Source organism: Falco naumanni, chromosome 8 (genome assembly GCF_017639655.2).
Source record: "Falco naumanni isolate bFalNau1 chromosome 8, bFalNau1.pat, whole genome shotgun sequence".
NCBI lineage: Eukaryota > Metazoa > Chordata > Aves > Falconiformes > Falconidae > Falco > Falco naumanni.
This window is the reverse complement of record NC_054061.1, coordinates 51,373,074-51,399,053: the sequence shown is the minus strand read 5'-3', so window position 1 is coordinate 51,399,053 and position 25,980 is coordinate 51,373,074. Positions and strand designations below refer to the sequence as shown.

Below are 25,980 nucleotides of genomic sequence, written 5' to 3'. Positions count from 1 at the left end.
TGCTTTGGTCAAATAAGAAAGGGCTTGTGATAGAAAAAAACAAGACAAACACTTTAACCTATGTTGAGTAGGAAGAAGCTAAGGCAAATGAACTCATCTGCTTGTGACAAGGCCTGGATCGCGCATCCTTTAACAAACTTTAACCCACTGGCAGTCTCTGTGAGAACCACACGGCTCGCACCGCTCACAGAGCTGTGAGGTGGCGCTGCCAAGCAAGTGTCTTTGAGCAGTAAGGACAGCGTGTTTGGTGGGGACGAGGTGCACCTACCCTGCCTTCTGGAGAGGTGTCTGGCTTGTACACATACACACACACACACACACACACAGATTTGCAAATTGGGTGAACTAAACCAGACAGAAAACCTTTTGCCAGTTCCAGCGTGGTGCAGCTCTTATGCTTGGCTTGCAGTGGCTCAACAAGAGTATCCATCAGGTTACCAAGAGCATTCCAGGTATGTAGAGCCAGGAGGAAAACTCACAGAAAGTTCACAAACAAAACGTGCCACCAGTCCTTGTGGACAAGCCTTTGCTGCACAGGAATGGCCCGCCCAGGGAGCGATACCCAGTACAGCCCTGCCGAGCAATCTTTAGCTGGGAAGCTGCTGGGGTTTGGGGTGGATTTTTTGGCAGTGTTGCCAGCCCGCCCCAGCACTAGAATGCAGACATGCCTGAAATCCTTTGCCAGTTGTTTCCTCGCAGTAACACCTGTATTCTAATACCATTAAATGACTAGTTTAAAAAACTACTGAAACTACTAAGGCTGACAATTAACTGTAGTACCAACTATTAATTGAAAGTAGACTTAAAAACGGAAACCTCAGTTTTGCTGAGTCTTTTAAGCAGTTTTCCAAGGTCCTGATCATGGTGATGTTACCCAGCCCAGGAGCAGCGAGGTCTGCCCAAATGCACGCTGCAGGGCCTGGGAGGACAGCCCTGGGCCACTGTCAGAAAGGGGTTGTGCAACTTCTGCCCGTACCTAAATTCAAAAGTCTAAGTCATTTCAAATGAGATAGGATTACAAATATCCTGTCTTCAAATTGGAGGGAAAAATAAGCCTAAATTCAGTCTATTTTCCTTACCACCATCACTGCTTTGAAAATCTAAGTACTGACAACTTCAGGAGACCCAGCACTGGCAATACAGAATAAACATCCTGCTTGTTACAGATACTTTCAGTGCTATCAATTTGATTTGTCCCAAATAGGGCTAGAAGAGGAGACATCAAAAAGAGCAAGATGTACACTCCAGCACTCCTAGCACTGCTGACCCCACTTCAGCCATCTCATAGTTATGCCTCAAGTATGTTCCTCAGAGAGATGAGCACTCTGAGCCAGGCTGAGTGAAGATGTACATTGTATAAAATCACTAATTATGCTTTCCTGAAAGCAGAGCTGGCACAGCCCTGCATTTGGAGACAAAGAACTCCCAGGCAAGGGGTGTGTATGAAACACGGTACTATGTTTCCTGTTTGTGGTGTGACATAACTTTTGTAACAAAAACTGTTTTGGGGCAGACAACTCCCCCATTTTCAGAAATTCCAACCCCCACCTAGAAGGAAGAAAACTGGACATTCCTCCTCCTGAAGAGTCCCAGATAAATACTTACTTACTGTATTTTAAACATTAGCTTTAGGCTGAATCCAGGGAAGAGCGCTGGGGGCAAGAACAGAGTCTCTACATGGGTAGCCTCTCAGTGCTGCGTGCAAACCTCTGCCACCTCAGTCTGCTCCACTGCTAGGACTGATGGTTACTGCACAGGCCTGGACACATGCTCGGTTACAGCACAGCAGCACGATAAAACTCAAACACACACAAAACACGTCATGAAGCTTATTAAGGCCAGAAAACCTGGCTCGGTATTAAGCTATCCTTCTGGCATTTCTACCGCTGTGATAATAAGAGAAATAGGGGGACAAGCTAGCAAACAGAATTAAAACAATAACGTTGACATCTCAAAGCTGTTGGAGATGATAGAACTTTGCAAGAAGGAATTTAACAGAAAGTCTAATGGGCCAAATCCACTCCACATAAACATGCCTCCAGCCTGTAGTACGAGCCTGAAGCCACAAGGATGAACATCCTCTGAAACTGCAGGGCTTAAAGCTGAGTGCACCAAGAAAAAACAGCAGATTCAAAGAACTTCTGAAAAACTAAAATCTACATCTGAGACAAGACTAGGTACAAGGAACAGCCTTACAGAAACAAGCAGTAGTAAAATGGAGGAGTTTGTTCTCAGCACTGTAGACAAGTCTAAGAATTCACCCAAAGAGGATGAGCTGTAGCAGCAGCTGGATGTAACACATGCAACCACAGGTACCAACACAGACACCACCTGTCTGCCAGCCACAGCGGCTAGGAATTCAAACCTTGGGATATTTAGGCCTTAAGCAGATACAAATGCAGACACATAAGTCACAAGTTACAGCTTACCTTGCAATTTTTCAAATTCTAAAACAGAAAAGGTAGGGAACAAATTTAGTTCGCTTGCTTTTTTTCTCCCCAAAAAGACTTTTGATAAGACTATAAATTGGGCACTTGCATTACACCAAATCAAAAAGTTAACGGAAACAAGAAGCCAGTCCCATGGTTCATCACTGGGGGAAAGAAAGCAAAGAAAACTAACTTTGAAGTTACTCACCCAAGTCATTAGAAATATTAATACAGATTTGTCTCAAAGTAGGATTATCCAAAGTTTCCTAGGTTAAAAAGCAGAACGAGGCTGGACACCAGATATACATCATATACATATACCATAGCACCAGACAGACATTTTGTCAATGTGATCACAAAGACTGCTGTTCCAAAAAACGAACCAAACAAAAAAATCCAAACAAACAAAAAAAAGACACCAAACAAAACACACCCCACCACTGCAGATTAGCCAAACCATGCAACTTACATGTCCTCAACGGTAATGTCCTTCAGTATTTGGCAATAATCCACATTCCACACAGCCTGATCATCCCAGACTTTAGAAGCCAGCAGAATAGCTCCTAGGACTATCCTCTTCCAGTTACTAGGGCATATGTCAATCTCTGCATAGGTTAAAAGCCTTTCCAAATAAACCTACAAAAAGAAAAAAACCAAACCAATTTTATATGTGTAATTAAGACCATGAGCCAAGTTCTGAGCAGCAAGCCTGCCATTCCAATATGACTGTTTTATCCCATTACCGTTAAGTGTGTCAAAATAAGTATTGGTGATTACTGTTTACGCTTTAGAATCCAAGCTGTCAGGAGTTACAGGTTCCAGGTTTTTTATTATAGTACAAGACCTCTAACACCAAGGTATACAATAAAGACACTGGAGAATCAGTTTTGAGCAGCGAGCACTGCTGTTTCAGGGAGACACTGCTGGAGTTCTTTCCATCAACGAGTCCAGGCAGTCACTGACAGGTTCTCATGAGGGCTTGTCTGGGACAGCACATCACTCAGCATCATGCGAGCCTTTCATCACCGTTAGGGTTCAGCACTTGTAGCCTAACAGGAAGCGTTCAGCACTTCCTGCACATCACCTGCAATGTGATCTCTACTCACAGGACAAAGATGTGTTAATTGCTATCCTTCCACAGTGAAAGGCGTTATACTGCTATTTCTGCTTCACTCTGTGAAGAACAGACTTCAGTCCTTCACCTACAACAGTGTCATCCTCTGCTTTTACCTACATCACCAGCTGCTGAGATAGTGAGATACCCTTGTCCAAAGCGTGTCTTGGTCTTTTACTTATTTCTCCCATGTAATCTCCAAGCAGCCCAAAGATGTTGAATCAGTCTCTTCCTTAAAAGTTTTCTATTTCACACTCCTATAATAATTCACATACGAAGTAATCTGCACTTTCAAATTTGAATATAGATTGTTTTTAATGTTCTATTCCCTCAATTAAGTCCAAGGTCCTAATGAAACCTCAGAAACTAGTGGGTGCAGGAAGCCATTGTACAGGTCTAAGGGCAGGATCACGTCTTTATTACTCGGGTCTCCCCACATTTTCTTCCCATCCTGTAGCCTTCAGGCAGACTGAAGGTGTTCCTGTTACAACAGAGCCATCTAGTGGTGAAATCCGCTTAAAAACCTCTCTTTTTTTAACTGCTTCAGCGACTAGGATCGCCCAGGGATAGCGATCATCTTTGTCTGTCAAAATTACCTGCATGTCTTTGGAAAAGCAAAAACCTCAAACTACTTGCAGAGTTTCAACAGCTCTAACTATCTGGCCTTTTTAATTATTTCCTTATTAAAGAGAGTCTTTCAAGCTCAGTTTGCTTAATTACCACATTGTCTTTTGGTGAGAGTTCTCTTCTGTGCTCCTTTCAAACTGTTTTTCAGCAAGAAGCCACAATGAAGACTGAAATCTAGTATGCAACAAAGTGCAGTTTAAAAGACTGTCTAATGGAGCAGTTATATCGGTTGTGGGTTTTCTTTCCTTTCCTGTACATATACATATGCATATATGTGTGTGTGCACATGGTATCATCATCACTTTTTTATATCCATCTTGCTTTCTGAAATCAAACAACAAACTGTAATGAGATTATTTTCTTACTGTTGTTCTTCTGTTCCAAATACATAATGTTCCATGTCACCTGGGGAAAAGTTGTAGCCTCTTTGGTTTAATAAAAGTTTCATAGAAAGGCAGCAATGATTGGAGGACATAATAGTGAGAAAGTTCATCTCCTGGAGTTCCTACAGGATTGATCCTCAACCACTTAGGCGGTGTTACTTGCACTGTTCTGGCTAATGTGAACTCAAAACTTCCCGCTTTCCCCTCCACACAACTGAAATGGAAGATGTCTTCATGCCCAATCTTATTATACCCCACTGTTCACAGCATCCGGCTGTTCTGCCTTTCTCAAACTTCTTCAGAGAGTTACATATTATGAAACAAAGAGTGTTTGACTGATAATTATCTAATTAAGCATTACATATTCATATGTAGAAAAGGTAAGTTCCTTTTTAGTTATCCACTTTGTGTCTACTTAGAAATCTTCTCTAATGAACTCACTTGTACAGGGTCTTCATTATTAACAAGGTTTAACGAGATACTGTAACTATTTTAATGTCAGTTCAGCCCAGTTCATTCACTGAAGGAAGGGGAAAAAAAAGGGAAAAAAATTTTGAAAGCTGAAGTTTCAGTAATCAGGCCATCTCTTACCAGTGTCACTATTGCACATTCAGCTGTCAGTTGTGCAGCACTGAAGAGCGTCCGAACAAACCGGTAGATGTGCTTGTGATCAGGGTCATGCTTGTAGTAGTCATCTGGAACTTCCTCCCGCTGAAAGAAAGTTCTTTGAATTACTGAAAATCTGTCTTACTTAATACAGACTTTAAAGAACAGCCACACATGGTTGTTTCTTCTCACCGAGCAGAAGTGCATACAACCCTTCCCTGTCACAGAGACAGAACAAAATTACATACTGAAAGAAGGAAGCAGCCTTGCAAAATTACGAATATTCCAAACAAACGCAATAGCTTAACTGGTATCTTTGTTTTGAACACTGTTGATCTGTAAGGCTAACGGGAAAGAGCATGAACTACCATCAATATTACAGGTGCTAACTGTTGTCCATGGAACATTTTATAGACTAAAAGAGATTTTTAAAAAACGTTTCTCCCTACGAGAAAAATCAGATATATACAGATCAGAGACACACTGGCTTTTCAAAAGGGAAAATTAAGAGACTTCACAAGATTCCCCTTCCAGCTGAGGAAGAGCTGAAAAACTCATGTCAGTAATTCTGTCACGGGTAGAACTGGAAGGTAACTTACGTTACACTGGCCTCATAGGACTTGTTCTTGAGAGATTCCAGAAAGACAACAAAGCTAATGAACAACTAGATTTAAGTTTGGCAGGATGCTAACAATTTCTAGACACAAGGGAGAAGAAAAGCTTAGAAATAAACAGTCTGTAAAAGAAATCCTAAAATAAGCATTTGAAAATTCTGACCATGTCCCCCCAAGACATTCTGATATTCAGCACTCTTCCTGGAGGGATGAGGAGTTCCAACTTTACACACTGGTTCTGCAAGACCGATATTGAATAGGTTTCTGTCCACAGTCCAAGCTAGACCTATAGTACGGTAAAGATACCAGATGAGAACAGCATAGCTGCTTGACATTAACAAAGCAGTCATAAGGGAAGCAAAGCAGCAAGCGTTTTCATGTGGTCCTGTAGCTTAAAGCAGCCAGCTGGCCATGTCAAGTACAATGAAGGGGAAGTGAACTCTGTATTCTCCACACAGCCAGTGGAGGTTACCTCTTCCAGGTGGGCAGGCAACATTAAGAGTAACATGAGCAGGACCCCCCTTGTGTAATTCTGGCGCTACGAGCAGTACAAAAGCACATCTGGAAGTACATTTCTGCTCACTGGAACTGAGGAGGAAAGTACTGAGACTGGTACGTATGACTAAGCCTGCGATGCTGCTAACTAAGTTTGTTACTTCTGCTATTAGGGTCAGTAGGGCCTGGATTTGGACTCCTTGTGACCGAATCTTTAGAAGACAAGGTGTTCAGAGACCTCTTCCAGCAAATTAACCTTTATCAAGGAACAGTAGGTACCTAGCCAAAACCCCACTGCTATTGATACTAACAAGCCATTTGTGTCTTTCCACTCCGAAGTATGACATACAGCCATTAGTGTACTTCTGTCTGTATGCTGCAGGAAAACAGAAGAAACCTTTAAGTGTTCCCTAAAGGGCACAATGATTCTCCTCTATTCATACACATTAACTAGGAGGTAGGCTATATGAAGGGATCAAAAGATGTCAGGTTGCCAAATAAAGAAAATAAATTGTCTGATGAAGTGGAATTCATCTTACATAAATCATTTTCAGTGTAAAACAACTGATTCAGGTAGTTAAATCAGCAGAAAAGTCTGGTCCAAAACTGCAGTGCCATCATCCATACAAGAAATTTTCTGTATAGCTCTTCTCCTGAAGTTCATTATTTTTATGGACTAAAGGATTGTATTTATTCAAGTGTACAAAAAAAAGTAGCACAACGGGTCATGTTTAGGGATGAAACTCTTAAAAAAACCTTAAAATATTTAATTGTTTATTAAAAACTGTTTATTAACAAGCCAAATCTGCAAGACAGATTAAGCTGCATTCACTCAGGTAAGTCCCAGAGCAAACTCAACTTTTAAAGCCACTAGAGCTTTGCTAAATTTACTTCAAATGAAAAGTAACACATTTCAAATGAAAAACAAAGGGAGTGATTCTGTAGGACAGTCATTAAGCTCAAACTGGACATAAAAAGCACACACTCCACTCCTGAGCTTGCCTTTGCCTAAAAAGATGTACCAGGACAGTCACGTTACAATCACATGCTGAAAACTCCTAGCTGTTACTGCAAGCAGCATTAAGCACATCGGCTTTAAAATGTGCTTTTCAGTTTTTTTTAAAAGACCAAACTCACTGTCTCGTGCTTTGTGTGACACTTCATGTATTATGTTCTCCTGTTTGTAGCCATTTAAAAGGTTAGGCACATACCTACTAACTATGTTTTCCTAAATAAATAGGAAAGACTTTTAAAGTAATGTTAAAGAGGGGAAGACAGACAAAGTTCAGATATGAAATATGCAAGGAGCAGCACATGCTTGCTTTCTATTTGGATTCAAAGCATAGAAAACCAAACATACTTTGCAACATGCGGAAAGACTGGGTTCTGTTCACGATCTAGCTGACAGCAAAAGTCCAGAGGAGACCGTTTACACTGTATGTTATATGTAAGATACAATTTAAAATCAATTTGCTTGTGACCTGCTGCTAAGATATTTTTATGATTTATACAATACAAACCAAGATGTTAAACTCTCTTCAATTCAGAGAATCAAAAAGTTACACTTACTGTGAGAGGATGAGATTTTTCATCAAAAATATCCAGTGATCTGTCGGAATCTCTACAAAGTAAAATTCTCTGGTTTAGCAAAAGGAGTTAGTTGGTAATGCTATGCTCCACTAAAAAATACTATTCATTAAAAAGAATAAAGGCACATATTTTATAGTTCAGCTTTTCCTAGAATATGGTATGAAGTTATATTGTATTTTCCCAAAGCATTTAATGATGAGATCTTACAACTGAGTATTAAAGCTAAACCAATAATAGCTATCCATGTTCTCATATCATGCTTAGTACAGTTCTCCCTTAAAATGTGAAACCATCTCATTAATAGCATTTATTTCAAAAAGGCAACTGTAATTTTGAAGCATATGCTGCAACTAGCTGTAATGGCAAGGGTTATTTGTACATGGGACAGAGTGTTCCTTCAACCATCAAAAATAATCTGTTCCTCTGTATTCAGGAAAAGCTAAACGAAGTCCAAAGGCTGACTTGCGATGAGTTAAGTGTATTTTCCTTACTCCCTCTTTTGAATTTTTATGCTTCGTTCTCAATGAAGCACATGCCATTGGATGGTGGTATTACTGACCTTCCACATCATCTTAAGAGAGGGTACAAAGAGGAAGCAGATACAGCATAAACTTCCAGATTTTTCAACTCCTTTAAGTTATCCTAGCTGTTACTGAAGTGACCAAGATCATTCCTTGGCTCAAAAACAAAGTTGTTATATTTCAGAAAGAAGAGAAAGTTCACTCACCTGTTCTTTATATGGTAGAATATTGCTAATGTTACACTAAAAAAAAGAGAAGAATAAAAAGAAAGACTTAATAAAGCATATTCTGTGAACACTCTTCCACTACAAAAGCTGTTGTTCAGGGCAAGATGTTCAGAATCCATTACGTACTGGCTTCCTCTCACATTCTCAAGTGCTCTGTCTCATTTCTAATGTTTACCTGCCTGAAGATAAACTGGCCAAAGCAAATTTGCTACCCAAACTACTTTGACAATCATTGTACAGATACTTTTGCCACAAAATAAATGTTATGGTGCATTTTAAACTCACACTTTCATTGCCTAATTAGGTGACGTTTATTGCAAATGTAGACTATTCACAACTAAAATACAATAAAAGTTCTACTTGATGTCACATACGCTGTTGTAGATATTCTGCTATTTTAACTCTGTATCTCTGGCTGTCTAATTTAGGACCTGTCTTAAAAAAAAAGAAAGAGAATATTAATGAAGATTATGTTATACTAGCATAATCCAAGAAGGGGAGAACAGATCTCAGTCTCCGCTCAGTCAAGTAAGGCAATAGATTTCATATTGACACTCATCTACTATGGCCAAATTTCAGATCCTTTACTGGCAGTGACAACAGGAACGCTGCCATTGCAGGAATTCATCATAGGCAAGCTCTGATCTGTTGCCAGCTGTACACCACTTCAAAATGGCACAAGCACTGTCTTTTAGGTTCTTTCTTCTCTAGAAAATGAGGGACATGCCAGATACCTTTGTTTGAAACCAAATTTGAAAGCGACAGGTTAACTTGGACATTTCCAAACTCTACTAAACTGTTAAAGCAGTAAAGTCTTCTGGGCCTGAAGCTACTTTGCCTTCCGTTCCCTTCAAGCACAGTAAAACTCTCTTCTCAATTCTCGGCTGGTGATATTGACAAGCAAAAAACTGTCTGTGTGGTGCCCAGAACAACAGGTCAAGTAGCCATTTCCATTGGAGAACCAAGACAACTAAAAAATTATCAAACTCTCCTACCTGAAATAACAAGACGAAGTGGAAAGCCTAGAACCAAACCGAAAGCCAGCAACATGCTGTCATCCACGACTAGAGGGCAGACTGATACCACTGCAAGCAGCAACCAGTCCTGCAAACTTCTGCAACTCCATACGAAGTCCATTTCAAGTTTTCCCAGATGGAGTTTCTGGATTTGGCTTTCAGTGTGGAGCCTTTGAGCTCCCCACCCCAACACACATTTTTAAACCCAAAATGCTGACACACTTCGCTGCCTCAGATTCTCAAGTGCACAATGGCAACTACTTTGAGCTACAACAGTGTATTAGCTCTGTAATGGGAAAAAACCAAAATGCAGCTCACTTCTGCAGTCATAATTAGCCAGACCTCTACACCCCTTCCACGACCACCCTGAATAAGCAGTGCTGTGCTCCTCCCATTCAAGTCTGTAACTGGTGTTGTAACAGACAAGACCACCACAAAATCCCAAATAAACCCTGCAATGCTGCTCAGCCTCTTGTTGATGACAAATGGTTCTTACCACTTTATTGTGCTTCTAAGGTTGGGTTGACTGACGGTGCTGTCATCTATAAATATTGTTGAGCAGGAGCTGTATTTTTTCGTAAGCTGCCCAGGAGAAACCTTTGGGGGGGAGGGGGATGGGGGGGGGAGGGGAAGAACAGAAAAAAATTCAAAGAAGAGGGATTCTGTAAGTTTTGGTTTACCACACTGAATCCTGGCTTTACTCAAGTAGTTACTGCAGAGGAGGTCTTTGTAGATGAGTGCTCCTGCTATGTAAGCTACCCTATAGCTATGAAGTTCCTGAGGATACCCTTTGTGTACGATAAGTTTATAAATCATCCCTTGTAATATACAACGTGATGGGTTTAGGTAAGTAATTTTCAGCAGAAATAGCTGCAGGTAAAGCAGCAAGTCCTCTGATTTTCTTAGTTCTCTCCCATTCCGTTCTTGCCAGTTCAGGTCTCAGTCTTCCCTCTCTGTGATGTACTCTATTACTGTGACTCCATAATAATCTTGTCCTTTCTTTTACATCCTATACCTTTACATTTTCTGGTTATTCAATATCACTGCCTGCAGAGACAATTTTGCATTTGGGGTTTTGTCTTGTTATATTTCAGAAAAAAAGAAACCTCTTCCTGATGTTGCTCATTTCTCCCATGTATTGTTTAGCATCTGGAAATAAAAGTGTTACTATTATCCTTACTTTTACTCTTTAGAGCTAGCAGTATGTTCCATGATCTCTCCTAATCCTGTAGACTTGATGAGCTAGGACATCATAATTGAGGGAAGAGTTTTAATCAAGCAATTCAGGATTCATTAGTTTTTGCCAGAATCTTTTTAAATGCCTTGTCTAAAACTTGAAAGTCTTCCATATGACAATGTTGGCACCCTTCACCATGCAATGGCTGCCCGGGAATATCTCCCATTCCAGCTGAAGTTTGCCAGCAAAAATAATCCAATCACGCTTCAGCTTGCTGCTGGCAGACTGAAGCTGGAATAGAGTGAGTGAAAGAAAAAGTGAAGAAAAAGAAAGAGCAAAAAAGAACCACCCCCCATAATCATACTAAATACAACAGACTTGAAGTATCATTCTCTTACCAGTAACTTATCAGTAGACACTTCACTATACAGTATTTTTTAAGCTTTGTATTAGTAACTTCCATTCTTAGCTTCACTAATCAATGATTTTTTTATCCACTTATTAATGACATTACATCTTCTCTGTATTATTTTTTTGTTAAGTGAGGGGTCAAAACCAACTAATATTTGGAGAAGAAGCTTAGAGCATATTTTCAGATTGTAAAACTAATGGACTATCACTTGTTTATCATGCTGCTGCTGCTGTTTGCTCATCATTCCCTTTTCATGCTGGATACATTCCTTACAGTAAGTCCTGTAGTGATGCTCAAACAGCAAGTCATTTAAGACTTATCTCCACTGATAAGTTAAGCCAATTTTATTTCTATTTAAAAAAAAATGTAGTGAGATTGACTTATGTTTTCTCCTCTACTGCTCTGAAAACTCAAGACTGTTACAAGAAAAAATCCGTTCTTATGCTTTTTGACATCAGCCATTCTATACTCTGCCATACTGTGCCTGTTTATTTTTTTTTAAAGACAGGCAATGATAATTCAGGGGCTTTTTGCTAAGGAGGGTTTGGAACATGTGTAGGACTATACACCTAGCACTACTACAGTTGTCTCTTGAATTTGTCTGTGTCCTAATATGCTTGTATTATCTATAGGTATAGCACAGTAGGAATTTGTTTACTTACATGATTGATGTGGTTACTCTTCCTCTTCTCTCGCACTAGAAAGAGGGAGAGAACGTGAACTGGAAGTTTTCTAAAATACAATTCCAATTTATGTTCAATAAAGTCATTCTATTAACCTAGTCTTCTGAAGCACATAAGTATTAAAGGTTTCAAATTTGACTTTAGATGTCTGGAAAAGTAGTTGGAGGAAAAAAACCACTGAGTTTTATCAAGCTAGTAAACTACATATTACTTCCAACTATCCACATACACATTTAGGAACTGCTTCTACTCATCACACTAATGGGAAAACATCTCAGCTTTTAAAAGATGCTGTGCATCACAAAAAAATGGATGATTTCAGATAGTTCAAATGTCCAACATCCAACAGCAACCACTTAGCAATCAGAAGTAAAAACATCGCACACTGAACCTGCCAAAGACACACAAGGAGGAAGCTCACTTCCCAGCACTACGTATGTGTTCTCTCTCCTCCTATTAAGTATCTTTTTACCTTCTGCAGAAGATGCTGGCACAAGCCATGCCTATTTATCGTATAGCTGCAACCATGTCGTTTGATCATTTTAAACTACATCAGCCTTTCAACAAAGGTTGCAAGGTTTAACTTCCAGCTGTAAGGGTAGCAGTAAAACAGTGCTGTTAGAGGAGAGCTGAGAGTTGCATACATGCAGAAAGCTATACAAACGTGATCAGCCTGGACAGGTGACTTCTCCAAAGTTTTGACTTCAGAACATTACTACTTGTTAGCAGGACACAGTCTCTAATGTATTTAGAAAAATTAACAATTGGAAGAGATTATCCACATTTTTTTTGGTCTTTTTGCATAAATCAAAACTTGTCATCCTGATAATATATCAATAAAAGAACTTAAAGATATTAATTCTACTAGTTCTATGGAGGGTTAACCAAAGAAGATCCAGTGAAATTCGAAAATAAATTATTATGCCTGACTTGTCCATAAAAACACCCTCTAAAAATCAATTCATCCAGCTAATACAAACTTCAGAGAATAGTTTAGTAGTCATGTCACCTAGCAGACCATTCTTCCATATGAACACAGGTGTATACATTCCATTAAATTTGAAGAATACCAAATCATGTTTTAAAAGCAATACTACCCCCACGATGGATGTCCATGTAGTTTGAATGTTACTTGCAGCAAGGCTGAAAGGCTGCACAGCAAAGCTGCACTATGAACTACGCACAAGAACTATGTCAACTTACTAACTGCAGCTTCAGCAGTGGTCACCTAACAGGCGTTTGAAATGTGCAGGTCAGATCCTCTGTTTGAGGACTGGCCTTGGAGGCATCAACAAAAGAGACTTACGCTTCCTTGGTATCATCGCTTTGGGAGAATCATGCTAGTGCTTGTTTCCACTGCTCACAGGTCATCTGAGCATTGCAAAGTTGATACAACTGACAATTTTACTTCTTGCCATAAGACTCTGAATAGCAGGACTGCAACTGACAGATCTGTCAAAATAATTCTACTTTTCAGTGATAAAGCTATGCCAAGGTAGAAGACACATGGCAGCTTTCCATCAACACATCCAATCTCAAGTGCAACACTGTTTTAGAAAAAACAGGGAAGAAAAAACTTCTTCCAACAAGAACCAACTATAAAAGGAACAGAAGCATTTTTAAAAGAATATCTGAAAACCCTTTTTAGTTGCAACTTCAAAATTTACCATTGTCAGAATTCTTTTCTATTTGTACAATATGGAAACGCCTCCACTTGTTAACAAGCTATAGTATTGTTCACAATTGACTTTATTAAGTAAGCAAGGGATCTGCAAAGAAACATCCTTTAACTTTTTTTAAAAATACTTTTTAATTTAATTTGAAACAGTCCTTGGTCATAAAAAAAGCCCACCACTGCTTGAAGCTTGAACTAACACTAGTGAAGAAAGGCATGCTGCTTCAGACTATTGGGATCCAGACTCTGAAATCTCCTGGTATTTGAGCATTTCTGTGTAAACATGCAAATTATTAATTTCTATGCTTTGAAAGAATTGAAGCAATTTAAGTGTTCCCAAGCTGTATAATTAAAATAGTTATTTTTCCAGGTTTCCTCCTGCCTTTTTTTAAATTGGAAAAAAATTTAGCTTACCATCTGTTTGAGACTTGCTCAGGAAAATTGTGCTTGCTCTGGGATGATCAGATGGATTAGATTCCAAGGCTAAATCTGAAACAGAAAGGACAAAAAAAAGGAGACACCTTTAACAGAAGATGATTACTGCAACAATTCCCACCCAGCCTTAACAAGCTCAAGCACAGTGATGGAGACAAGACCAGAATGGGCTGCCTCTCTAAAGCAAACCCTTACTTTTGCCATGATAAATAAAAACCTGACATCTTCCTTTCTGGGGGAAAAAAAAAAAAAACAAACACAAAAACAAACAAACAAACAAAAAAAGCCTGTGGACTTATTCCTATTGCCATGAAGCTCTGAAGTAGCTTATAGTTTCTATCAAAACAAAATCTGGAAAAGGAGATCTTAGAAAACAAAAATCATCTTCAAAAGTCAGTACACACTCCTGCATGCTAGGGTAGCTGGATGTGGAGCCTGTGCTCAGTAGAGGGCAGAAAGCTAGAACTTTATCAAGAGCATAATTTAAAACAAAACAAAACAAAAACACACAGACAGAAAGAAAGAAAGAAGAAAAAAAGAGGACGCTGCTGATCTTTCACTCTATGCTTTAGGTACCCAATATGGCAGGAAACAATCTCTGCGGTCTTATAAAAGGGCCTACTAAGTAACTTTTACAGTGCTGATAAATACCAAAACATGGGTCTTACACTATTCTATTATTTTGGAATTTCAAGAAAAACTCTCTACAACTAGTATGTAATTATTGAAGAACAAAATGACTGCTTTAATCCTTTGCCACAATGAACAAGTGATGACATTAATGAGGATGTTATTACTCCCTTAGATTAAGATGGGAATGATTACTAAAAAGTTTGTTGATGAAACTGTAAACATCACGATGAAATTTTGAGCTGCATTAGCTCTGACAGAAGAAACAGCTGTTCTGAGGAAGTCAAACTACAGACACACTGACTTAAGCAAACTTATGAACAGAATAATCTGTGATCCTGTACATCCTGGAAGGAGCAAATTTGCATTCTGATCTTCCTGCGTGCTACTTACGCCACGCTAACCACAAAAGCATGCAAGCTCACAAACTCGCACGTTAGTGTTTAAGGTGCTACAGCAATGCAGTTGCCACACCCTTAAGAATCACCATCAACTTTTAATTAAAACAAAACAAAACCCCACAAACTTAAGAGAATTTTATGCACTCAACCAATAGAACTCTGGTTGAATAGTAGCCAAAGTACACACAAACTGTCTTGGTGCTGGAAATCTTAACTATGCAAATGTTTTGTGCTGCACCTAACTCACAGTACAGCCACAGCCCTCATGCGTTGGCGAGTGGATGTAATTGCAGAAGTGTGTGTGTCCCCAAGACGTCCCATTCCAGATTCCCACTGGTACACAACACTGGTATCCAGTCCTCTGTTTTCCAAGTACTTGGTGTACAACATAACTGGCCTTAGACAAACGCTACTGCTCAAACACTGGTCCAGGATGCAGAACACTAATTCTGAATCTGTACTGTGTAAGGTAGCCAACATCTATCTAGAAAAACTGTTCAGTTGTTCACGTTTGCCCCCTCTCAAAAACGGCCAGTCAGCTATGAAAGCAGACCATCTCAAGCAGTTTTTAAAAGCTAACCTACAAAACCAGTATTTCTGTTTTCACCTTACCGTGCTCATTCATGGTACACAGTGAACAGATACCTGAATTTAATCATGTAGTTCTAGTATGAGCAGTCCTGGTTTAGAAGCCCTAGAATGGAATTCGCGTTACAGCTCATACCTGAGGTACCACTAACACACATTTGATTCTGGAAAAAAACAAATCAGCGTGCAGTAGTATGCCATACTGGCACATTTTAAATATTTGTATAAATATTTATATATTGTATAAATATTGTACAAACGTATATAAATATGTTTGTAACGTCTCAACAAAATAGTGTTAACTGTTGTTTCAAATTTGTCCACAATGTTGACAAGTTATGATTTAGCAAAAAAACCACCAACCAAACCACCCAACAAACTTTGACAAAGACCAAGGAATTCACTAATAATGGCAAATATTAAACAACTTTTTAGATTTGAGAAAGGAGTGATTAAGAAATGGCAATATTTTACTGGTCTGACAAATAAGTACATCAACAGGCAGAACAAGACTAAAATATGCAGATCTAAAATAATGATTAGCAAGTTAGGATGCAAACAGAGCAAACTACTCAGAATTTATTCACTTACAGTTCAGCAGCAACTTTCAGAACGAGTCAGTCAGGTTAGAAGTGACCTCAGGAAGCCTCCCATACAACCTCTTCTCTGAGAACAGGGTCAGCTATGAGGTATAATTACGCTGCTGAAGGCTTTATCCAGCCGAGTCTTCAAAACCTCCAATAAGGGTCCACAGAACCCGATCACCTTTCCCACCGAGGGGGGACTAATGCCTACGAGGCTACGGGGCTCGCTCCGTAGGGAAGAGCATGCAGGCCTGTAGGAGACTTGTCTGATATTCAGGGGGAGGCAGCACGGGAAAGACAAGCACAGGCCAACAGAAGGAAAGGAGCTGCTGACTTCATTAACTCCTAACACAGCGCTTTCCATTTCTCCTTGTTCGATTTCATTGGGTTCCTGTTGGCCCAGCCCTCCAGCCCACCTAGGCCCCCCCGGACAAGCAGTCTCCAGCGTACTGACTGTTGCCCTGTTGGGTGTCATCTGCAATTTGGGCACACTCTGTTGCCTCCTCCAGGTCACTGACAAATTAACGTTAGACAGGTGCTTTTCTCCCCAAGGAAGAGACAGTACGGGATAACGCCCATCCTGCCCTCACCCTCTAAAAAAAAAAATAAAATACACCAACATCTTGACTTCCCCAAGGTTTTGATTTACTTTGCAATGATATGACTTGCTAAAGCTCACTTCTTACAGTTTCTGCCTTTTCTTGTGCTCTGCTAGTCCCTATATCCACGCTGCTTAGACATTCGAAATCAGGTCTAGGGCTAAAAGCACTACAAGAGTTAAAACACCTGCAAATGCAGCCAACTCTCATCCCAGACAAGAAGGGTCTCAGACCTGCATCACTGCAGGATGCACAAAGGCACACAATACTGACATGGCCACACAAGTCAAACTTGTCCCCCTGAACGCAAGTAGACCCACACATCTGAGGAGAGGAAAAACAGCGAAGTCTATTTTCCTTTCACTATCCCCAGTTCCACAGTGCCTCTGCCAGACAGAAGATGCTTTCTGCTGGACAAAGTCCCATGTATCAGTACTCATAGCACACTAATCCACAGATTATACAACCAGAGTTACGGTACTAATGAAGTCTAAGACACATTGTGCAGGCCCCAGTAAAAAAACCCACAAAAAGTGACCAAGACTAATTGTAGCTAGGTTTCTTATCCCAGAATAACGTGGCATTAGCAGAAACAGTACATCTGCTTTTGTCTTGCAAGACACTGCAAGGAAAGAAAGATGCATTTAGTAGCCCACTTCACTGTAGCTTTCCTCTTCTAAGCAGCCAGAGAATTTTAACCATCTCTTCTGTGCTGTTCTCCCTGGACAATGCTTTTTCCCAAGCAATGGAAAAATCAGTCACACAATTTGCTCTTTCTAAACTGCCAGCATTGCTCATGAAATACCAAAAAGCAACAGCAATACAGCTAATGAAGGAAGCATAAGGCAAGAGGCAGGTAAGGACGTGAAAAGAGGCAAAATGTGATGGGAAACACAGCTAAAGGAAAGCCAGCAGAAGAGATAAATCTGCCTGCAAACAATTTGACTCACAACCAAGCATAACTCCTAATGCTTCATCCTGGTAGAACTTGTAAGTCCAAACCCAAGATACCTAGCCCTGAAAATAAGGGTCTTGATTAGGATCTACATCACAAGATGCATGACAGAAAGCTCAAGCTTCACAGAAAGTTAACAGAAAAAGAAAGAAACATGATATGCCACAAGATGAACGAAATAACGAGAATTAAAACATGCAGAAACAAGAATGAGAAATGAGAGAAGCAACAAGAAGATATAAAGAGCAAGAAAACTACTCCAAAAGATTTTTGTTCTAGAGGCTACTGACTCAGTAGAAGTCAAAACACATTTTCTGTTGGACCCTCACTTAGTGATGAAGAGGTGAGAAGGGAAGATTTCCATCAGAAATTAAGCCTGTGGGAACAGCGCAGTAACACTGCCACGCTACAGCAGCCCTCCACCTCTCCGAGAGCTACATATTAAACACAGCTTTTCCCTTTATTTCGCTGCATCTCTCAGTGCCGTTTACTCACGTGGCACTACCAAGCTTGTCCGATCAACCCTGTCTCCAACTGGAGCACAGAGAAGCCTGAACTTGCTTCCCCCTCTCAACATTCTCATTTTAAAGAATCCCTTGCAGCTTGCTTGCCCTTCAGACAATCTCAGCTACCTCTGCTACTGCTGTGTGCTCAGCGCGCTGGTAAGAGCATGTGGTCCCCCACAGGGCAGATCACATTACTTTTAAAAGCAAACCTCTGCCTCTAGCTCAAGCTCTTACGTCCTTCCCTCAACACAAAATCCGCATTAAGACTTTACTTTTATTCATCTATGCCATATAAGAATGCGTGTGGGTATTATGAATTTATAATCTACCTATTTATCTACTGTTTTACACCCCTCCACGAGTGATTTCTAACGATTAAGAACACATGTTACACACTGCATCACACTACATATATCATTTCACGAATAAAGCTGACAGTCAAAGATGTCACTGTTATTAAGTAGCAGCCCTTTGAAAACTTCACTACTTTAGAACACTGAGTTATTGCGGTCCCTTTGTTCATTTTAGCCACATCCTCTGCTTTACTAGACAGCAGTAACATTCGGATACACCACATATTTAAAGCATTAAAACATTATATCATCTCTTTGCCATAAATAGTTTCTTCCCTTGCTCACTGGGTTACCAGCTTTGATTAATGTTTGAGTCTCCCTTGTATTTCATTAGCTTACAGTGTGGAAGATGCAAGTTGCTTAAAAGCTCCCAATAAAGATTTAAAAATTGAAAGAAATTAGACTAACAAATTTGCCAATGCATTTCAGAAACGTTATTCCTAGCAATAACTTCATATAAAATTATTTGTCCTTTAAATTATGCTATCCTATTTCTACTACCAAAAACTTTCCTAAAAGTTACAACTCTGGTTTCTAAATTCAACCTGCTTCATTTCCTCCTCACCAGCCACAGTGAACGCGCCACAGCACCCAGCACACAGGTTGTTCTCCATTTGCCTTCTCCTGTTACGCCCTCAGTTACACACAGGTTAGTCTATCCTTTAAACACACCATGGGTGGCTCCTTCCCCAAATTTGGACAGAATGAAAGAACTTTGATCTCCTGATTATTCACCTTTAACAATTTACATCTCTTCCATAATGGGATGGACTCAAAAGATACAAAACTTGCTCTGTTTTCCTAACTAAAACAAGCAAATTTGAATACATAAAGGTGTATATATATATATACCTATATATACACATAATTAAGTGCTTTCAAACACAACCAGTTCTCAGAAAGGAACCCTATTTTGAGGGAGAATCTTGGTGAAAAATGTCTTGACCAACACTTGCATATGCATAGGCCCCTTAAAAACACTCCTAGCTCCACAGGGGAAATGAACTCTTTATACAGAGAGAAAACCAACTAAACCCAACCCACACAGGTGGCCTTTGTTCACACAAAGAGGGACTATTTAGGTTGAAAGAGACCTCTTGAGATCACCTAAATCCAACCCCTGCTCCAGCAGGGCCAGCTAGCGCAGTGTGTCCAGGACTCTCTCCGTCAGGTTTTGACTGTCTCCTCAGACAGAGACTTCACAAGCTCTGTGGGTGGGCAACCTGTGCCAGTGTTTGACCACTCTCATTGTTAAATGATTATTTCTAAAGATTGTGACTTTACACAATACACACAGAAAGCTAGTTAAGATCTGTCAGTTGTTCTTTATAGCGCTACATTGAGAACACAGCAGTATCATTACCAATACCTGGCACGTATCTAAGCGGACTATGATGTTTCAGAAGGCTGCAGAAATTAGTTCAATACACAACAAGCTCTCTTAATTAAGAGGGAATTATTTGTTCTTTTACACCACACTCCTAAGTTGTGCTGGTGCAACAAGAAACTGACACAGTAAGCATTTCAGATAGAAAGCAGAAGTGTAAACCATCTATTAAATACTGTGGGCTAGACAGGGTTTAAGTTCTATATTAATTTCTACGGTTTAGGAAAATCAATACAGTATTAGTGTTCTTGCATTTCTTAAAGTGTAGGAGAATCCACGCCACTATCGTTGACCTCCACAACAAATCCCAACATGATCTTGTTGCACTTGGTTCACAGGCCCTGTTGGGGAAACACGACAGATCTGTTCCACCGCACACAATAGCTGCTAGCCTTTTTGGGACTGAACAAGGTCAAGTGGGCTTCTGTGGCTTTCATGATGTACCTGCCAGGGTTAGAATCACTTCTACACACTTTAGCTAGACTGAACAGCAGGATGTCAGGAGTGCCCCAAATTCCACAGTGAAGGCAAGGACCAGTTATAAGGGAAGAGAACTAGGTGCCCCTATAATTTTATCTTGGAACTAGAAGGAAAACAGCAGTTCACAAGGTAGACTTTTAAAGTGACAAACGTTTCTGTGCTGCATTTAACATAGGACCTTTTAGAAAGGTAAGAGAAAGAACTGGTCCCATGCTGTCCACTTTTTATTCCCCACATAGACCTTCACACAGAACACAATTCACTACCATCAGAAGCTAAAGCAGAACTCCACGGCTCTAATTTTTTAGTTAAGCCAAAAGAAAATTTTCTAACACGTTACATATCAACCAAATCTTATAATCCCAGATCCATGCTGATAACTGCAAGTGTAAGGAAAGCCTTTCCCATAACTCCTCACATGCTCTCTGCCTTACTTATCACAAGACATGGTTCAGAAAGAAAAACAGGTGAGTACCATAAATTTCAGTCTCATCTAGTGTCTGCAGGTAACCAAAATAAGATGCACTGTACTGTGTGCAAGGTGTCATATGCCACCTGATGGGATGGCATATGTTGTGGTTTTTCTGCTCTTCCAATTGTTTGCATTAATGCAAACTTGAAATTAAGTTTGAGCTTTTATGAAAGTTAACAGTGTCATCAAGTTTTGTGCCATTTTAGGCATAAGTTCAAACACAGTGGCTTTGTGTGTTCCCAGCTTACCTGCAGTTTGTTCTATAAAAGAAAAATAACTATCTGCATAACAAAACATGTTCAACAGTTTTAAAGATTTTTTTTTTTATGTCTTTGAGAGACAATAATTAGAGTCTGCTTGGCATGTTTGATGACTTTTCACACTGGAAAAAACCCAACCACCATGTTTGATTCCTGCAATGACGCAAGACCCTTTCAGAACTCCAAGCTGTGTTCTGTTGCTCCAGAAGCAAAGCCGCTTTTTATTTATTTTTTTTTAAAAAAACCCAGACAGCTCAAACATGCAGAACGCTACCTGGTTGACAGTGGGATTTTTGTGTAAATTGTTAAGGTAACCCTGATATTTGCATCACCTGCAAGTATGATCTTCAGTTTTACTCATCTGGCTTTACTACACATTTAAATAAATAGTGCCAAGCTTTTTAAGCCAGTTGCGTACTTGTTTGTCCCTTCAAGTCAAAATATTAAGAGTTTTCCTCTTTAAACATTACTTTTCTAGTGAGTGAAATAAAAGTGGGCATTCAAACTCCAGCTGTAATGAAGAAAACCCAAAGAGAATAGAAATCTCAAGATGAGCTAATTGGCAAGGATCTACAGATCCATGGCTGGGGTTCTTAATGTTTGGTAGAATTTTCCTCCTGCATCTCAGATTCATTTCTTCCTGTATGTGGAATAAATGTTGTTAGAAACCTTCATTTAATATGTAATGCAAATCTGGGAGGAGTAGGTTAGGTTTTTGTGTTTTGTTGGCTTGTGCAAGAGTTTGTTCCCCTGTTAGTCAGCTTTTCAGTATGACCTCACCGCCCTGATCACACTCGAGAGAGCAGATACTTCTAGCCACAAAAATTCTATTGCTTTACAACATCTACCCTGACAGGTAGGGGAGGGAAGAGCAATTCTCCTAAAGCAAGCCAGAAAAGGAAAGGACCCTAGAGATAAGTTACATGGAAACAGTAAAAAAAAAAAAAAAAAGTCAAGATGAAAAAATTCAGTTTCCTTAGTTCCACAAGTTTCATCAAACACCTCACGTTACCCATATTATTTCCTTTCAGTTATTTCCCATTTTATGAAAATCTCACAGTTGTCATAGCTGTTGTACTGGATGTCTGAAGAAACACTCACCAAAACAAATCTGTTTCCCTCCATGTGAGCTTCATGTATATATGTTCCATATCAACTGTTCTTAAAAACCCAAGGCTTACACAAACTTGCTCACTGCAGAAGTCTCCAAAATTCAGTGAAGAGAGAAAAGGGTAGAGGATTCCCTAGCTGTCAGCAGTACCCAAGCATAAGAACAGAAATACAGATATTATACTATGGCAATGATTTCTTTTATTTCCACTTCCCAAATTTTTAGATCAATTTCATCATTGTTTCTAAACGACTTAGTGATTCTGTCATTTCCACTACAGGCACTTCGAAGATCATTTCATAAAGGCCATGACACTAGGCATCTTAAGCCAACAACATGGAAGAGTCAATTCCTTCACGTTTGGTCACGATCACGTATTATTTGTAACTGCTACAAATACCTTTCTAATTCCTAGCCAGTTATAGGAAAAGAGATATTGAGAGTTCTGGGAAAGAGCAGCGAGGGTAAGTTCAGTGAGAGACTCTGCAAATACAAGGAAAAAAACGAGAAGGAGCACCAGAAAAGGGACCATAGCATCAGTTGATTTTCACCCCCAATTTCATGTTTGACTAACTAGACTACGGTATTTGCCAGCCTATGCAGCCACAGATCTTCCAACAGAGAGGCACAAAAACCAGCATGAGATGGTTAAGCTTTTCCTGTGCTGAAAACCGTTGGCATCAAAAAGCTGACTCCTTGCATCAAAGTGTTAATCTATTATTATTTAACTTACTAACATTTTAACCAGGATTTTAAAAAAAAACAAAAAACCAAAAACTGGGAGAAAAAAACACCTCCACCCACATGCCTGAAGTAAGCTGACATTATATAAGAGAGGAGCAAATGAACAGTATTTAGACCTTCTGCAAGGAGGTTCATAGACAACCAGCTGGTGAAATCAGATCACAAATATCTGTTCGTATTCAACACTGTTTAGTAACTGCAGCATGCAGGCAACTTGAAGCTTGCCCCTTTCAGCATGGCACAGCCTCTGGAGAGCCAGGGGGCTGCTGAAGAAAGAAAATCAGACACACAGGTGCTCGAAGAGTTATTCTAGACACTAGTCTGCCTGAGCCTGTTCAGGTAAATCTCACCGCATTCTCTATTAACTCTCCTCTTCAAAATCCCCTTCCATTTGGCTTCCCATCTACCCTCTGTGTGATGACTGTATCCCACCCAGCACCTCTCCTGATCCCATCTGCTGTTCTCTCTCATCCCTGATTGTCTCTTCCCTTGTCATTCTTCACCACCCACCCACCCTCAAGTTCTCCAGGTAAAGGTACCAGGTCATTTTGTCCCACCAGTTCAGCAGGTCAACAATTTTCCCCTTGGCTCATGTGAACCTGGCAAACCTCTGCCAAAACTGCTGAACTCAGTACACAGCAGAGGTGGAGGGAGATAATGTTCTCAAGTACAAGCGAGAAAAATCTGCCAAGCGAGGCCTTGTTCTAGTTTTATCCAAGGATCAAAGAACTTATGAAAAATTAGATCTATGTTTAAACATCAGGATCTGGCAAGAAAGTGTCAGCCACAGGAAGTTCTCCCCCAAATAACAAAAAAAAAAAATTACAGTAAAAAAGAAGCCCAAAATAAAAATGAGCAAGCACTCATCGTGGGGGTGGGGGTGGGTGATGACTGGGACACACAACACCCAAACAAAAAATCCAAGGAAAAAACAACCCCATCTTCCCCCAGTAATCAACGCAGCCCATATGGCACATTAGGATCAAAGAGCTGCCATTCCTACAACTAGGTAGGAAAGCCTTTTTGGTCAATTCAAACTGCTTCAGACTACTGCCTGCATGCCGAGAGAAGAAACACAATGCTCAGCTAAGCAGTCAGCTAGCAGCTTTAGGTTCATTTTAGCTTTCAATATTTAACATTAACAGTAGGCATGAACCTATGTGGAAGAAATTATCATTTTCAATGTTATGTTTATTCCCATTTACTTAATACAACCCGGCTTAGCATATCAAACCACAAATGCAGGCTTATTTCTCATTCTGAAAAAGCATGCACTGAACAGGTTATGGCTTAGGATCTTGAGAACCACAAAACCCAAAGTCATCCTTTAAATTCCCTCTTAGCAGTGGATCTGACAATCCCTTCCCATTTGAATTAACTTTTGTTGAAACATTACACTTTCAGTTTCACAGCATGTTTTATCTCCATCCCACTTACCACTGCTTTTTTGTCTTACATAAACACCACTTCATAATCTCCCCATTTTAAGAAAGTGAGATTTTTCTGGTTTAATTCTGATCCGATACAGACAATCTAAGCAGTGCTGACCAGAAAGCAGTACCCCTGTTAAGTAGTGTGCTGGAGAAGCTATAGAATAATCCTCATCTAACAGCATAGACCTGCGAGAACCACATTCCACTTGCTACAAAAAAAAGGAAGGCAAAACAATATGAACCCCAAAGTTGGTAACTTCTGCGTTCCTGATACAACCAAAACATTCAATTTTAGCAAAACAAGTGCAAAAGTATTAAGATAGACTTAAGAACAACAAAAACACTTAGATAGAAATTTAAGGAATGGGGAGCATCTCCATCACATTTGGATGCTAGCTTTCTGATATATTTAGCTGTGTTCTTAGAAACTCCTAGAACTGAGCAGCATGGAACAAAAATAGCCAAGATGATCTTGACTTTCCCCCCCCCTACAGCTTTCTCTCTTTTCCCCCCTGCCAAAGCATTCACGAAAAGGCCAGTCAGTAGATTCCCAGACTTCTGTTACTGACAAAACTGGCATCTTAGCTAACCTATGATATCAGACATTAATAAATTTTGGAAGTAATATTTATCCCTCAAACGAAACTGCTGGACTACTTACCACTATAGCAACGAACTAATGCTCTGTAGTAGTCACAGCACAGAAGCATGTAGGCTGCCTGCATGGTTTAGGTATGCTGACAGCCTTTATAACCTAGAGTTAAGAGGGGTAAGCATAGCTATCTGGTATATGCAAGCGCTGCGTTTACAGATTCATTATTTTCACGGAAGGTCTTAAACAGCAGTATCACTTAAAATTTCATTGTCGTATCTGTTTCATAACACTTGATTTCAGACTTCACAAATAACGCTTTACGTTTTGAAGTTAACTACTTTTTCAATCCTACCCAGGTAGTGCTTTATAATTTTCAAAAATGCACACGAGAAGTTTTACTTCTAATATTGACCATCCAGAGCTGCATCATCATAAAGATATCAAACTTCAATACTTTTTGCAGCCCCAGTCATACCAATCTGAAAACTTGGTATATAGACAAATAGCATCTATCATTTGTAGCAGACCTACTCCCGAGGGCACGCAACAGTGAACGACATACCACTGTAAAACGGATCTTTAAAATCACCTAATTATGCAATTCTAATTATTAGGATTACCTCCTGCCTCAAGACTAAAGTGTCCATAGCCACAAAAGTAACATTTGTTATAGACAGCTACCATCTTATCCTCAGACACTTTCACTCGTGTCTGCAAATTCAAAAAATTAAATACTTCCCTACTTCAAGGCCGGTTCCGACATCTAGATGAATTCACAGTTAAGCCCAGTTACTTAGCACTGCTGACATGATCACATACTAAAGATCCAAACAAATACAACCCTTATTCCCGAGCAGATTTATTTAGCTTAGGCATTT

General features: G+C 39.8%; 1 protein-coding gene and 1 long non-coding RNA gene across 2 annotated transcripts in view; one reads left to right on the top strand and one right to left on the bottom strand.

The window, feature by feature from the left end:
* The window catches only part of CCNYL1 (cyclin Y like 1), a 34,368-nt gene that overhangs the window by 6,406 nt on the left and 1,982 nt on the right, over window positions 1-25,980 (bottom strand). Inside the window, exons 2-8 of the mRNA XM_040603614.1 lie at window positions 13,984-14,058; window positions 11,874-11,908; window positions 10,119-10,219; window positions 8,586-8,621; window positions 7,838-7,889; window positions 5,145-5,264; window positions 2,899-3,065 (exon numbers count right to left, since the gene is read on the bottom strand). Of these exons, the coding sequence (XP_040459548.1) occupies window positions 2,899-3,065; window positions 5,145-5,264; window positions 7,838-7,889; window positions 8,586-8,621; window positions 10,119-10,219; window positions 11,874-11,908; window positions 13,984-14,058 (586 nt within the window). The remainder of the gene's footprint in view (window positions 1-2,898; window positions 3,066-5,144; window positions 5,265-7,837; window positions 7,890-8,585; window positions 8,622-10,118; window positions 10,220-11,873; window positions 11,909-13,983; window positions 14,059-25,980) is intronic.
* Window positions 5,271-10,089, top strand: LOC121092488. Its single transcript, XR_005829326.1, has 2 exons — window positions 5,271-6,543; window positions 9,035-10,089. It is a non-coding gene; the product is annotated as an uncharacterized LOC121092488 (long non-coding RNA).